This window comes from Melopsittacus undulatus, chromosome 8, assembly GCF_012275295.1.
Source record: "Melopsittacus undulatus isolate bMelUnd1 chromosome 8, bMelUnd1.mat.Z, whole genome shotgun sequence".
In the NCBI taxonomy this organism is placed as follows: Eukaryota; Metazoa; Chordata; class Aves; order Psittaciformes; family Psittaculidae; genus Melopsittacus; species Melopsittacus undulatus.
Window position 1 is genome coordinate 11,138,752 of NC_047534.1, and position 14,130 is coordinate 11,152,881.

Sequence of the window (14,130 nt, forward strand, 5' to 3'; positions counted from 1 at the left end):
GACCTGGGGACCACTCTGTCTGCAGCACCCCAAGTGCCATACACCCACCCAGCCCTGCTGAGATGCTCCAGCACTGCCTCACCTCTCTGGACACCCTGCAATGCATCAGCACAGGGGTGGCTGTGCCAGCCCCACCCAACTGCTCCATGGGGTTTGGGTTTCCCAATGTAGGAAGAAGCCCAGAGCCGTGCCAAAAACCCCACGGGGGTGTCCGACTCATCCTGCTTTGCCGGCACCTCCGTCGGGAATAAAGCCGCCCATCTTGCTGCTGGGAGGGCAGAGGTGTCACGCACTTGGCGAGGTAAGGACAGATCTGGGATCAGCACCTTCAGCAGCAAACTGGGAGGGACTGGGATGAGGAGTCAGCCCCTTACCCACCAGGGCTGTGATCAGGTTTAAGGATGTGGAGCAGCCCAGGGTGCTGGTAGTGGTGGGTGATGGAGATACCCTGTTGGGGAGCAGAGCTGGGTCATCCCACAGGCTGGCAGGGCTGCTACTGGGAGGGTTCATGGAGGCAGGACAAGAATCAGCTTCCCCTGGGACCAGCAAGCATATAGACAGCCCTTGCCAGCTCCGTGGGCTGCTGCAGGCAGTACCCACCATGGCACGCTGTGTGCCAGGACTTAGGGAGGACCTACATGGGGTGGTTTTCTTTGCTCTATCCCCAAATCTAAAGCAGTTTTGAAAGTTTGGCTCCCATCACTGCATCCCTGCTGAGCATCACTCCCAATGGGAACCGTGCTGCTGGCAGTGTATCTTCTGGCTGTGGCTCTCCCATGCCTGGCCACTGCCACTCTGCGCGTTGGTGCCTTCAACATCCAGGCATTCGGTGACTCCAAGATGTCCAACGAGGAAGTGGCGGGCATCATCATCAGTGTGAGTGCAGCCGGTGCCGTGCAGGGATGGGCTGTGCACTGGGGTGGGCCCAAGAGGTGGCTCCTGTGCCAGGAACACATAGGGATGTGCCATCCATGGCTGCTGTGCCATGGGGATGGGATGACACCCCAGTGCTGGGGATGCCCTGGGTGGATGAAGACTTCTTGGGGACCAAGGTGAGGTGTCAAGCACACACCCTGCATGAAGGACATGCAGGACCCCGTGGTGCTGCACCCAGCATCATGTCAGGGTGTCCAGGTAGCAGATGGACTCCCTCTCATCATCACCATCCCTCTTGGTTCCACAGATCCTGAGCCGCTACGATGTGGTGCTGGTGCAGGAGGTGCGCGACTCCGACCTCAGCGCCGTCACCCAGCTCATGGAGCAGCTCAACAGGTATGAGCAGGGCTGGGGCACCCGGCTGGGACACCAGCGTTACAGGGAAAGCCAAAATGGTTGAGCAATAAGGGGCAAAACCAGACTCATCCATGCCTTCTGGAAAGGGGAATGGGAGGAAAGTGCTGTGGCTGAAGCCTGGAGCAGGCTGAAGCTTTGGAAAAGATGCTGGGAATAACCTGGGGAGGGGAAGAGGGATACAAGTGGCACAAAACTCCTCCAAAAGCTGCCGTTCCCCTGAAGCACACAGGGTGGAAAGGAGCCACAGCTCCAGCAAGCTCCACCTCCAAAATCCAGCAGCACAAGGCAGAGGTGAGGTGAGGGATGGAGGCAGAGGCAGGCAGCCCCCTGTGCCCCAATACCCTGTCAGTGGCAGGGGGCCCCGGTATGGACCCAGTGGCAGATGATGATGTGAAGTGAGTGGCTCAGGCACCCCGGTAGGAAAAGGGGCTGCAGGGGTGGGCTGGAAATGGCCATGGCAGTGCGGCAGCCCCTCACCGGCTGCGTGCAGGCAGGGGCTGGGGCTGGATGGAGGCTGCTGCTGCCTTGCTGTGCTGGAACAGGTACATCCAGCCCGCACCCTCACCCCTCCGGTGTCCCCTCCAGCACGGCCACACAGCAGCCGAGGCAGGGAGGGTGACATCGGGCTCTGCACAGCCCAGGGCTGCTCATTGACCTAATTAAGCCTTGCTGCACGTGAAGGTGAGGAGCGTCCCTACGGAGCCACCCCGTGTCCTGACATGCCCCGGGTGGTGTGGACAACAGGATGGCTTGGAGCCACCACACCCATGTCACCCCATGGACAGGGCACAGTGGTCCATAGGGACAGTATGGCAGGGCTGGCTGGTGCCAACCCCATGGCCACCCACCAGTGCCACCCCAGGATGGTACCAGTCATGTCACTGGTGCCAGAAATGTCACCATCCTGCCTTTGCTTCTCCACAGTGTGTCCATGTCCCCATACGACTATGAGATCAGCGGCCCCCTGGGACGGGACAACTACAAGGAGATGTACCTCTTCATCTACAGGTAATGGGGCTGGGTGCTCTGCCACCTGCCTGCAGTACTGCGGGGCCCCTGGCACCATGCAGGGGACATAGGGGCCATGCCAAGCCCCAGGGTTATCATCCCTTTGGCCCTGCAGGACAGACGTTGTGTCTGTGGTGGACACCTACCAATATGAGGATCCCCAGGATGTCTTCAGCCGGGAGCCATTCATCCTGAGGGTCTCAGCCCCCAACACCAGTAAGCGGGGGCACAAATGGCTCCGGGTGGTGGCATGGGGTGGCCATGGGGCTGACATATCTTTTCCCTGGCAGAGGTGCAGGACTTTGTGCTGGTGCCACTGCACTCAGCCCCACATGATGCTGTTGCTGAGATTGATGCTCTCTATGATGTCTACCTGGCCATTGTCAACAAGTGGGGGACCGATGTGAGTGTCACCAGCACTGGGGATGGCACTGAGGGTGGGTGCTGAGCCACAGGGACCGTTAGACCCACACTAGTTCCCTGCTCCAAGGCAGGTGGTGGGATAGGGACCCTGCTCCTGCCCCATCCCCTGCCATGGGAGGCTGCTGTTTGGTGACAGCCCCATTCCTCAGCCACCACAAGTGCCCCATCTCCCTGCTACAGAACATCATGTTCCTGGGGGACTTCAACGCCGACTGCGCCTATGTGCAGCGCAGTGACTGGTCATCCATCCGTCTGCGCACCAGCGACATCTTCAAGTGGCTGCTCCTGGATGGTACCGACACCACAGTGGGAAGGTCAGACTGTGCCTATGACAGGTGAGTGCTGCCACAACACTGCTGGCTCCCCCAGCACCCCCTGCCTGTCCCTCACCACCCTGAGCATGGGGACAGGAGCTGGACCCACCACCCGTGTCTCGTGGGCAGGATCGTGGTGTGCGGCGCCAAACTGAAGAGAAGCATCATGCCCAATTCCGCTGGTATCTACAACTTCCAGCGTGCCTTCCAGCTGAAGCAGGAAGAGGTGAGCCAGGCTTGCAAACTCAGGGCTCAAACAGGCACCAAGGCTGAGCTGCCCTGGCAGCACTGGCCCCGGGGCTGCTGACACCTAGCAGGGATTAGGCAGCTCTGTGCTGTCATGCAGCTGCCACACTTAAGGATCAGCTCAAAACCCCAGCTGAAGCAACTCCAGCAGCAGCATGAGCTGGCTCTGGTGCCCCTGCCCAGCACCTGTCTGCTCCTGCACAGTTCCTGCACCAGGCATGTGGAAGCTCATGGTGACAAGGGATCTGTGGGTGGAAACGGGAGTGGGGATTTGCCTGTCCCTGGGGGGAAGAGATGAGGCACACAGGGTTTTGCCTGGCCTTTCACGGGCAGGAGCAGGCAGGGCTCCAGGGCATGGGGCAATCCAAGACTATCTTCAGCCACCCATAGGCTGGCATAGGGCCCCCAGGCAAGATGCAGGTGTCTCAGAGGGCAGGCACCCCCCTGCCAGTGCCGACCACAGGCTGCCTCCGTAAGAGGTGGAAAACTGGAGCCTCGTGTGTTGAGTGTCAGGTGGGAGACAGTGTCCCCCTCCAGCAGGCAGGTTCTGGCTGGGCAATCACAGCCTCCCTGCCAGTTCCACCAGCACGGTGAGGGGCTCACCAAACCCTTGCATTACACCTCCCCAACTCTCACCCTCCTCCAGGCCCTGGCAGTCAGTGACCATTACCCAGTTGAGGTGAAGCTGACGGCTTAATTGTCCTGCGGCCTCAAACCACGATCCAGATCCAGATCCAGCTCCCACCACCAACCCTGTGAAGCCACCACCTGCAGCCCCATCCACCATCCCTGTACAAGGGCTGCTCCAGATCCTGGTCCAGAGAAGGGTCACAGCCAGCCACCAGCCATGCCCAGCCCCCTCAGCCCACCATGGATCAGAGCCTGGGGACAGGCCACCAGCCAGGAAGTGGTGACCATCGACAGGCTGGGAATGAAGCATCCATCTCCTACCTCATTGAAGACTTTATTGATAAATCTCTTTCCACGATTAACTGTTGGATAGGAGGGAGGACATCCAAGGATCAGAGGGCTCTGCCCTCAGTGGTGTCATGATCCTCTCCCTGTCTGTTCCTCAGGGAGCTGAGGAGACTGCTCTCCCACTCTCAGGAAAGGCAGCAGTGGTGTCAGGCACTCTATGGGGACTAAAGGGGTGGCTGGGACGGCCATGGGAGCAGGTAGCACATCATCAAGTGCTGACACTGCAGACCACTGTGAAAGTCTATAGCTGCTGCAGCATTTCAAGCTCCTAAGACCAGGCCCTGGGTGGCTCCTCAGCTCTTCTTCTTCTTCAGCATCTCCATGTACATGCGAAGTGACTTCTGGATGGACTCTTTTGAGACAAAGCTGATGAAGTTCTTAATGTCTTCCTCCCGGTGAGCTACCAGGCGGTCCAACACTGTCTTCCTCATCATGGACTTGGTGATCTGACGGGCATGGTCTGCAGAGAGGAGAGTGGGGATGAGGAATATGCATGGTCCTCACCCTGACCACCTCTCAGCCACTGCCCCCTCATGCAGGTGTCTCCAAATGAGGAGGTACTGCACAACAAAGGGCTGCTTAGACCAGCAGGGAAAGGTGTAAGAAAACCCCACCAGCTGGAAGCTGAACTGGATAAATTGATATAATAAATCATGACCTGTACTGCTGAAACCACTGCTCTGCTGGGACAGATGACAGGAAACTGTGCACCTCCTTTTCTTTGCACTCTCCAGAGCCTAGCCCCCATCCCAGTGAACAACACCAGGCTCAGGACAGCAGTAACCAGACAAAATACTCTGCTATGTGAAACTGCTCTGGCTCTAAGCTCCCAATGACCCAGACCCTTCAGCCTCTGGCAAGACACTCTGCTCATGCCAAACACACTGTAGAGAAGCCAGCAGCTGCATCCCCTTGAACTTATCCCAACAGCAGGCTCTGGGCCTGTGCCACTCCATATGAATACGTGGATGTTGCCAGAGCAGTGGTGGCTGCTGGAGCTGACTGAGGCCTTGAGCACCCACCTGCTCACACACGCATACACACACACAGAGAGCCACGGCCAGTGATGCAGCAGCACATCTGTGGCACAGGATCTTGCACGTGTGCTCTCACTGTGCTTTAATGACAGTGAAGAAATGACCACCCTCCCATATACTGGGAACCCCAAATTGCTCCAGCTCCTGTGTGCTAGACACCTTCACCAGGGCAGACTCCTTCTGCTCTGATTTAGGGCTGTGGGAAAGGATCTGCATGGTGCCTCCTGCAAGCTAGGAGCTGAGGTGCCACTTTAACACCAGCAAGGCAGGGCAGAGAGCTGCTCAGGGACCCTCTTCCAAGGCTGGGACACAAAGTGACAGTCCTGGGAGCCCTCTTTCTGTGCAGTTTCATTCAGATTCCTACACAAAAAGCAGCTGACGAGTGCTACACAGCTACAGCTCCCTGCAGCCGAGGAGGTGGTATGGGATGGGATATCTCACACCAAACCCTGACCATGAGGAGCCCTCTCCCAGCCCAGGAACCCTGTGCTGCCAGTCACAGAGCAGCCCAAACATGCATGTAATGTCTGTGCTGTCTGTCCTCACACCCCCATCACCATCTCCAGCTCAGCAGAGTGCCTAGAGTTGATCCAGACCACAAAGGTGAACTGGCAGCCACACAGGCACCCTGCCTTCTACCCCAGCTCCACGGCAGCTTTCCTGGGGTAACACCTCCAGTGACAGACACAGAGATTCAGTTTGCATCTGAGGCTCATACCCCTCCAGATTGACTCAGGAAGGGCTGACAGGGTGAGCCAAGCTGGAGTCATGTCGCTGCACACCCAGCACAGTCTCCTCCCATGCAAGGGCACTGGCCAGCCCATCTTTGTTAGCCCAAGGCTGCCTGGACTGCTATGCTGAGCTTTCCTACCTCCCAACCATCCACACCTTCCCTTTAAATGAGAACTGTTATGTAGCTCCCAGGTACCAACTGGGATGCCTGTCCTTCCCACCCAGATCAGGTCCCCTCCTTCCCTGTTGCAGGTGTCACCCGTACCAGGAAGGGCCAACCACTGTGCCATAACAGCTGCAGCCTTCTCCTGGAGCTTTTCCTCTGGCACCAACTCATCTACAATGCCAAACTTGAGAGCCTCAGGTGCGGGGTATAGGGAGCCCAGCTGGAGGGAGCGCTCAGCAACTCGCTGTCCCACAACGCTCACAAATGTGTCCTTAAACCTAGAGGAGATGGGAGGCAAAGCCATGGTCAGGGAAACAAACACCTAGCAGCAGCTGCACTGACATCGAAGCTAAGAGCACACTTGGTCTCACTCCCCAGGCTGTAGGCTCAGCCACGCTGTGCAAAGTCAGGCAAGCAGAGTCATTTTGAGTTCTACCAAAGTTCCCCCTCCTCTCCATGAGAGCTGCTCTATTTCCCCTCAGTGACACATTCTTAGGGCAACCAAAGGCCTGTGTCTTAGCATATTGGTGTCCCTAAGCTTTCAGAGATCTTCACAGTTATGGTATTTTGCAGGTACACAGCATGTGTCCAGAGAAAAGCATATTCCCAGGCTGAGCCTGACCAGGAGATCTCCCAGAACTTGTTTCAGAGTTGACTGCAGAGTCAGAACCGAGGTCCTCATTAGTGAAGGATGTGAAGACATTCTGCAGCCTGAAAGCTTTTCAGATGCCTACAGGACAGAGTAATGAGGTGCTGTCTCCTGCAGCTGCCTGATCACTGACACATAAAACTACATCTCGGTGGCCAATTAAACTGATTTATAAACTCCTTAAAGATTAATTTTCTTTAGAGACCAACACATAACACTAGAAGCGGGAGACACTGGCCTACCAGAAGGGAGCCACAATGCCCAGCTGGGCTTCGTTCAGGCCGATGGTGTATTTGGGGTTCTCTGCCATGATCCTGTAGTCACATGACAAGGCAATGAGACAGCCTCCTGCCGGGCTGGACCCCTGGCAATGAGAAGGAAGGAGTGAGTCTAGGTCACGGTTACAAACACTAACAGAGTAGATATTCCCTAAGTCTCTGATTACCTGGTTTGAAACAGCCCTAAAGAAGATTTCTGGTAGGTTTACCCTTTCATTTTTCAATGCTCTTTGTTGCTCTCTAGTTAACTGATCCATGTTACTCTGATCACAGATCCCACAGTGGTTATTTGCTAAAGCATTTTCTTGTAACCATACCCGAGTCTTTAACACCAGTTGAGTTTGTAACCCTAAATGTCACAGAAACAGTTCTCTTCAGGGGCTTTGTAACACCTTCTGTCTAGAAAACCTTCATTTGTGATTATCTTTGCCACAGCTCAGTGCTTGGTGCACAGGATGCCTGCATGAAGCCATCAGAGACCCGATTGCCTTCAAAGACAGTCTACAGGTGGATACAGAACCAGAAGCTGCCAAAGCAGCATTGCACCAAAACATGAAAACAAGAAAACAAGACACCAAGCAGGTAACAACCCAACTACAGACACTGAGATTCAGACAGCACTGCCCTGCTAGCCAAGAGCTGTGGCTGGAGGAACACAACCCAGTGAAAAAGGGTTTATGACAAACCACACTGCCCGAAGCATTGCTGCCCACAGGACTAGGGACACGTGTGCAATGCATGGCTGCCTCCCACTTCCTCCCCTCCAGCAAAGCAGTGCAGCAGGCAAGCGAACAGGCAACTCCTAGAAGTCCCATCAGTGAGAAAGCAGCCAGTGGGCATGTGACAGGCACCCTTTGGACTGCTCCTACACCAACCACTTGGCTTCTCCAGCACTCGTCTGCTACTGATGCCGCTTCGGGCTCTACCACTCACCTAAGCCCTCCTCCTGGTCCTCCAGCCAAGTTCTTGGGACAGAGTATGGCTCCTCCTGCACAAAACACTGTCATGGGCACCTCAGCCCCTATTGGCAAAACATGAATGCCATGCAAGCTCTCCATGCAGCTGAAATGCTGCTATACCCCAGAGCATCTGCAGCTTACATACATGGAGCCTGCAGTATTCCACGCTTCCAGACCTTCCCACACCCCAGTGTGCTGACCAACAGACATGAACTTTGTGCAGACATCCCAACAGCTACTTCCCTGTGTCTGTTTCAGCACTCACAAGCTGCTTAAGCTGTCCCTGCCCATGTGGTGCAAACAAAACAGATTGCTCAGGGTCATTGGGACAGTGGATCTAAAGAACGTACATTGATTACAGCAAGTGTCACCATGTTGGAGCTGTACAGCCGGAGCCAAATCTCCTGCACAGCTCTCCAGAACTCGGCATAGTGCTCCGTGCTCTTCCCACACATCTCGGTGATGTCCAGCCCAGATGAGAAGATTTTGGGGATGGCCTGGAATTGGGAAAATGCAAACATCACTCAGAGTCACTGCTCAGGGATGACCCTAATGCACTCAACCTACAGTCTGAGGAAAGTGAAAGGATTCATTAAATATGACATGAACCAGGGTCTTTTGGGGTTCTGAAACAATCTTCCCAGTGCTCCCAAAGCTTGGATCATCCCATCACCATGGGCTGCAGGGCTGGGACTCTTTGTTCACAGCACGATTTCTTATTATCAGGATGCCTGTGCTGGTACATAAGGCATGCAGCACACAACCTGTTTTGTCCCATTCCCAGGCACCCACTTTGTACACACATCACATCTGAAAATAAAACACTGGCATCCCCTAGCAGCTCCCTCTGGACAGTTCAAGAGATCTCAAGGGATATGTCAGCTTTGCAGGTAAGCGGCTTTGATTGTAACAACAAATCACAATACTTGGTTGTTATTATTGTACTAGAAAAGAGCATGGAAGAAAGAGAACAGCACTTCCAAGAATCGCCTTCCCTCATTTTGAAGCTGATCAAAGCTGACCATGGAGCCAAGAGACTAAGCATGAGGAAGGGAGTGGAACCCAGAGCCTGCACATTAGATCCAGCTCAGGACAACACATACGGATGTTATGACGACGCCACGGCATGCCCGGTCATTCTCTAGCTTCTCCAGGCTTATACAGAACTCGGTGAGGAAGTCCAGGCTGAGGCTATTGACTGGGGGGCTCTTGAACTTCATTGTGGCGACGCCTGCACCACAGTAAACACAGAGACATCAGAACCCCATGGACACACTGCTCACAGTGCCTGGCCCAAAGGATCTTCACCCCCCTCCGTGCTTCCCAGCTCACCCAGATAGTGTCTTCCCACTCCTGGCTCTTCAAAATGCCCTCAGAGCAGTGTGGCCAAGAACAGGCCAGACCTGCCTGCAATCCAGGCTCACTGAGCCAGAGGTAAACCTGGCGCATGGACAAACACACCATGTCCCAAAGAGCAGACACCTTTGGGGTAACACTGTCCATCAGCTCCCTTCTCTCTGGGCTCACTGGATAAGGTTTAGCCTCCTTCTGCTATCACAGCAAACATCCCATGCCCAGGGGATCACACACCTTTCCCACCCCTCCAGCAGCACTGCCACCCTGTCCAGCACTGCGGGCAGGGCTCTGAGCCCTTGTTCCCTCTCAAACAGCACCACCCTCTCCAAAAGGTCCTGGAGTGTTTGGTCTGTGTGCTGCGGCCGTGCTCAGGCTGCAGACCTGGCAGGGCCCTGGCAGGCTCAGGCAGGCTCTGGAAAGCCTCAGGAAGGGGCACCCTTTGTTTGGTGCAGGAACATGGCTCCATGGCAGCTATTCCTGGCAGGCAGGACACAGCAATTCCAACAGCTGCTCCCCGGAGGAGCGCCTGCCACTCCAGCAGGTCTCCAAGGCACGGACCCTGCAGAGGGAACGATGCATGGGCAGGGCACGGGCCAGGAGGTCTGTCCATGGTGACAGTTAGGGTTTGCCTGTGGCACACAAGCAGTACCCAGCCACCTGATGTGACCACAGCTGGTGACACCCTCCTCCCCAAACGCTCCTCTCTGAGGGTCCTAAGCAGCTGAGGCTGGAATATGTGGGGCTTCAGTGGTTTCCATGCCCAGTGCCACACATGCCACGGGGCAGGCACGGAAGGGGCCTTGCCTGTGTCCCACAACTCCCCGTAGGATGAGGGTGACGCCGCAAAGGTGCCACCGGCTGTACCTGAGCTCTCGTTCATCTCCACCTGGATCTTGTTGTTGCTGAAGGCACGACATGGGGCAAGCGGGAAGCTGGGGGGCTGCCGGATGGCTCTGCCCCACGCCGGCAGCCGGCGGCACAGCGGCAGCACACCTGGGGGCACAGAGGCAGGTAGGGCCGGGCAGGGCACAGCCCCACAGGGAGGGACACAGGGACACCCCGACCCATCGAGGGAGGCCATGGGGCACCCTGACCACGGCGCGGGGACGCCGGGAGGGGCGGTGAGGCAGTCCCCAGTGCCGGGGGCGTAGGGGACACGGTGTCCCTGCGGAGGGGCGCGGGGGGAACGCGGGGCAGCGCGCACCTGAGCTGACGATGCGACGGGCAAGAGCCGGTACCGCCGCCATCTTGTGCCGCCGGCTCAAGGGTACAGGACGGGAGCACAGCCGCGCGTCACCGCCCCGCGCCGTGGGACACGCCCCCTCGGCACCGGCACCGCCCACTTGAAGCCCCGCCCACCGGGAATGAAGCTCCGCCTACAATGGGCGCTACCGCCCCCTCGTGGCTCCAGACTGGCGGCACCGTCCTGGCCTGCCGGCATCATCCTGCCCCATCCTGCCCTCCCGCACCTTCCTGCCCTGCCCGCACTGCCCTGCCCACCCTGCCATGTGGTTCCCTATCCTGCTGCCCTGCTCGGCTGGCGCACCCACCCACCCAGGGTCTCCCCACACCTCACCTGGCCCACCCACCCACCCAGGGTCTCCCCACACCTCACCTCACGGCCCCTGACCCGGGCAGAGCTCTAGGGAGCGCCTGGCCCGAGGCCCACGGCCCCCGCCAAGCCCTGGCTACTGATGGCGGTTGCTGGCCCGCGCCAGCTGTGGCTGCGGATCTCATCATGGTGGAGGCTGCCCCGGGGACTCCGCGGGGGCCGGGGCTGGCCCTGCCGCGCAGGCAGAACCCATCCGGCAGCGGCATGGCCGGGACAGCGCTGCCTGTCTGCCTGCTCCTCGCTGCTGCCCTGCAGGGTGGCCTGACCCAGGGGCCCGGCGCCCGCCCTGGCCCCCTGCTCCTGCGGCTGCGGCGGCTGGAGGAGCAGGTGGGTCCCGGGATGGGGGGGAGGCACAACCCTGCCTGTCCGGGGGGCACTCAGCGTTCTGGGGCAGGCCGGGGCCAGCAGTGCACGGGGATGTGGGTTCACCCCACCTCGCCCCCCGCTCCTTTGCAGTTTCAGCGGCTCCAGGAGGTGACACTGAGCCATCTCCAGAGCATTGCCGGCAACTACAACATCTCCTACAACATCGACGGACGCTTCAGGGCACTGGCAGAGCAGGCAGAGGCGGCCACCGCTGCCCGGGCTGCCCTGGGGGCAGAGCTGGCCCGCCTGGCCACTGCCGGCCGGCGGCTGCACCGCAGGCTGAAGCGGCTGGAGGGAACAGTGGGTGCCCTGAGCCCACCGCACCGCCTGCTCACTCACCCGCTGGGTGCACCGGTGGAGGCTGGCACCAAGACACACAGCCCGCTGGGTGCTGCCCGGAGCTGGGGCAACCAGCGGGAGCCAGATGGCTGGGTGGCCCCCAGCACCCCCAGCCCTCGGCGCCCAAAGGCGAGGAAGTGGCAGCAACGCCGGCAGCAAGAAGGGCACTGGCGGCCGGTTGATGCTGGGCATGATGGAGCAACCAGGGAGGATGCAGAGCCTACTCACAGTGCAGTACTCGGAGCCCCAGCAGTGGCACTGGTGCTCCCCACTGTGACCATGGTCCCCCAGGAGCAGCCACCAGGCCCCCAGCAGCCAGGAGAGGGTAGGTACAGGCTCCTCACCCCAGCACCCAGTCCCCCAGCCTGCCACACCGCTGCTGTCCTGTTCTTCCCCAACACCTCTGCCGAGCATGTGGCCATCCTGGGGCTGGGGCCACGCCGGGGGCTGCGGGCGCTGTCAGTCTGTGCCTGGGTGGCCACCCCAGCCCCCTGCCTCGGTGCTCTCCTCTCCTACACCACTGAGGACAGCGGCAGCGAGCTGGCAGTGCGTGGCTGTGGCAGGGACCTCCCCGGCTCCACACAGTTTGTCATTGGGGACGGGCATCTTCGGGAGCTACCAGTGACGCCGCTCCTGGATGGTGAATGGCACCACTTCTGCCTCACCTGGTCCTCTGGCCAGGGCCAGTACCGCTTCTATGTGGACAGGCGGCTGCTGGCTGCTGGCTCCGGCTTCCGGCAGGGGTATGAAGTTCCTGCCGGTGGCTCACTGGTGCTGGGAGGGGAGCAGGACCACCCCGGCAGGGACTTCAGCACCGCGGCAGCTTTTGTGGGTCACCTGGCTGGCTTCGCGCTCTGGAGCCGGGCTCTCCTGCCTGGAGAGGTGGCCAGCATGGCGATCGGCCGGGGGCTGCCCCGCAACCCCCTCCTCACCCTGGCTGATGCCTCCCTGCGGGGCGGCGTGCGGAGGGTGGTGTGCCCCTGCCTCCAGCACTGCCTGTGATGAGTCCGGCAGCAGGAACGGTGCCGGCTCCCAGCAGTATCACAGCTGGCTCACACTGCTGATGCCAGCATGAGCTGCATCCTCCCAAGGTGATGCGACACACTGTAGAGAGCATCTCAGGACTGGGACCACCAGAGATGGGGACAAGGGAAAGGTAGTGGGGAGACGCAATCCTGGTGCTGGAAAGTCATCAACTCCTGCCCGCAGAGGATGTACCGCCCATTATTTCTATTAAAATGCTCTGAGCAGGGAAGAAACCTCACTGATTTCTGGTCTTGCTCTTTGATACAGGGGTAACCAATGTACAGGGGGGTCATACAGAGAAATTGTACAAGAGGGTTAAAGGAATTCCTTTGCCTAAACAAAAGTATTGTCTGTCCTAAGTACCTGCCATTGCCATCATGCCATGGCATTGATTACTGCTGGAGGGGGAGAAGCAGATACTTAGCTAGATGCTTAGCTCTACAGGTAAGGGACAAAAGCAGATGTTTGGTTCTACTGATAAGCGGCGGAGAAGCAGACTGGGCACAGATCAAACCCTAAGGCCATGTGTGAAGATTAAGAGGTGAAAAGTTTAAGAAGAGGAAGATTCATTTACTTCATCTTGAAGACCCCTACTCACAAGAGGAAAACTCATTTACTTCATCCTGAGACCCCTACCCATGACCAGAAGGGGCACTGCGCAGGTGCAAAGGACCTTCCGGCTCATTACAATACGAAGCGGGGATAGATAATAAGTATGTATAGGTGTATTGAGCAACCTCATGTCTGTGTATACCTTAAGAGAATAAATGTAAAGGGAGAACAACCCTGAGGTGTGCATGCTTTGGAGGAGCTATTCCCATGCACCTCAGCGCTGAATAAAAGCATACCTACTTTACAACTTTAACTAGTTGTGGAGTCTATCCACGCATCACTTCACTGTAACGCTTGGTGCCACTTCTGGCCAGATAGGAGCTGCTTTGCGCAGGCAGCTGGATCACCAGGCTGGGTCACACAGGGGTGACCCCTGCTCATCCTCTGCCTCTGCCAGCACTTGTCACTGAGTCAGAGCCACGGGAAGTGGAAAAGCCCGTGACTGGGATGAGCCAGAGGTGCCAGAGTGGGTGCGGGCTGGCCATGTACCTGGCCCCGTGTGAGGGGCTCCTCGTGTGGAGCAGAGCTTTGGGCCGGGCTGGGGGCTCGGGTGAAGCACCCTCCGGCACATTGCCCGGAGAATGGGGGCAGCACCTGCCTCAGCCCCTCTACATGTGCGGGGTACCTGTGGAAGGGTCTTGCTGGCCAGATACGGGTGTGCCTGCGCCCAGCGTGGGGCAAGGCCTCGTTGCGGCCCTGCAGCCTCCTGGGCCTCTGCCTCCGCTGTTCTGCCCGC

General features: G+C 58.2%; 3 protein-coding genes across 4 annotated transcripts; 2 read left to right on the forward strand and 1 right to left on the reverse strand.

Moving 5' to 3' along the window:
* Window positions 1-196: 196 nt before the first annotated feature.
* On the forward strand, window positions 197-4,934 carry LOC101879675 (deoxyribonuclease-1-like 2). 2 transcript variants are annotated; one of them, XM_031052122.2, is made up of 9 exons: window positions 197-301; window positions 680-876; window positions 1,184-1,272; window positions 2,218-2,301; window positions 2,417-2,517; window positions 2,592-2,704; window positions 2,905-3,059; window positions 3,168-3,264; window positions 3,931-4,934. In XM_031052122.2, the coding sequence occupies exons 2-9, from the start codon at window positions 730-732 to the stop codon at window positions 3,979-3,981; spliced, it is 837 nt and encodes a 278-aa protein (XP_030907982.2). In that variant the 5' UTR covers window positions 197-301; window positions 680-729; the 3' UTR covers window positions 3,982-4,934. The 2 variants fall into 2 exon arrangements, with proteins under 2 accessions (XP_030907982.2, XP_033921181.1); XM_034065290.1 differs by having other exon boundaries at window positions 224-301; window positions 677-876.
* Window positions 4,233-10,752, reverse strand: ECI1 (enoyl-CoA delta isomerase 1). The gene is made up of 7 exons (XM_034065289.1): window positions 10,644-10,752; window positions 10,304-10,432; window positions 9,187-9,314; window positions 8,434-8,580; window positions 7,089-7,210; window positions 6,297-6,475; window positions 4,233-4,722 (listed from the first exon to the last, which is right to left on the reverse strand). The coding sequence occupies exons 1-7, from the start codon at window positions 10,684-10,686 to the stop codon at window positions 4,556-4,558; spliced, it is 915 nt and encodes a 304-aa protein (XP_033921180.1). The 5' UTR covers window positions 10,687-10,752; the 3' UTR covers window positions 4,233-4,555.
* Window positions 10,753-11,080: 328 nt separating this feature from the next.
* PTX4 (pentraxin 4) lies at window positions 11,081-13,314 on the forward strand. The gene is made up of 2 exons (XM_031052257.2): window positions 11,081-11,378; window positions 11,508-13,314. Exons 1-2 carry the CDS (start codon window positions 11,178-11,180, stop codon window positions 12,756-12,758), a joined length of 1,452 nt encoding a protein of 483 aa, XP_030908117.2. The 5' UTR covers window positions 11,081-11,177; the 3' UTR covers window positions 12,759-13,314.
* Window positions 13,315-14,130: the final 816 nt, after the last annotated feature.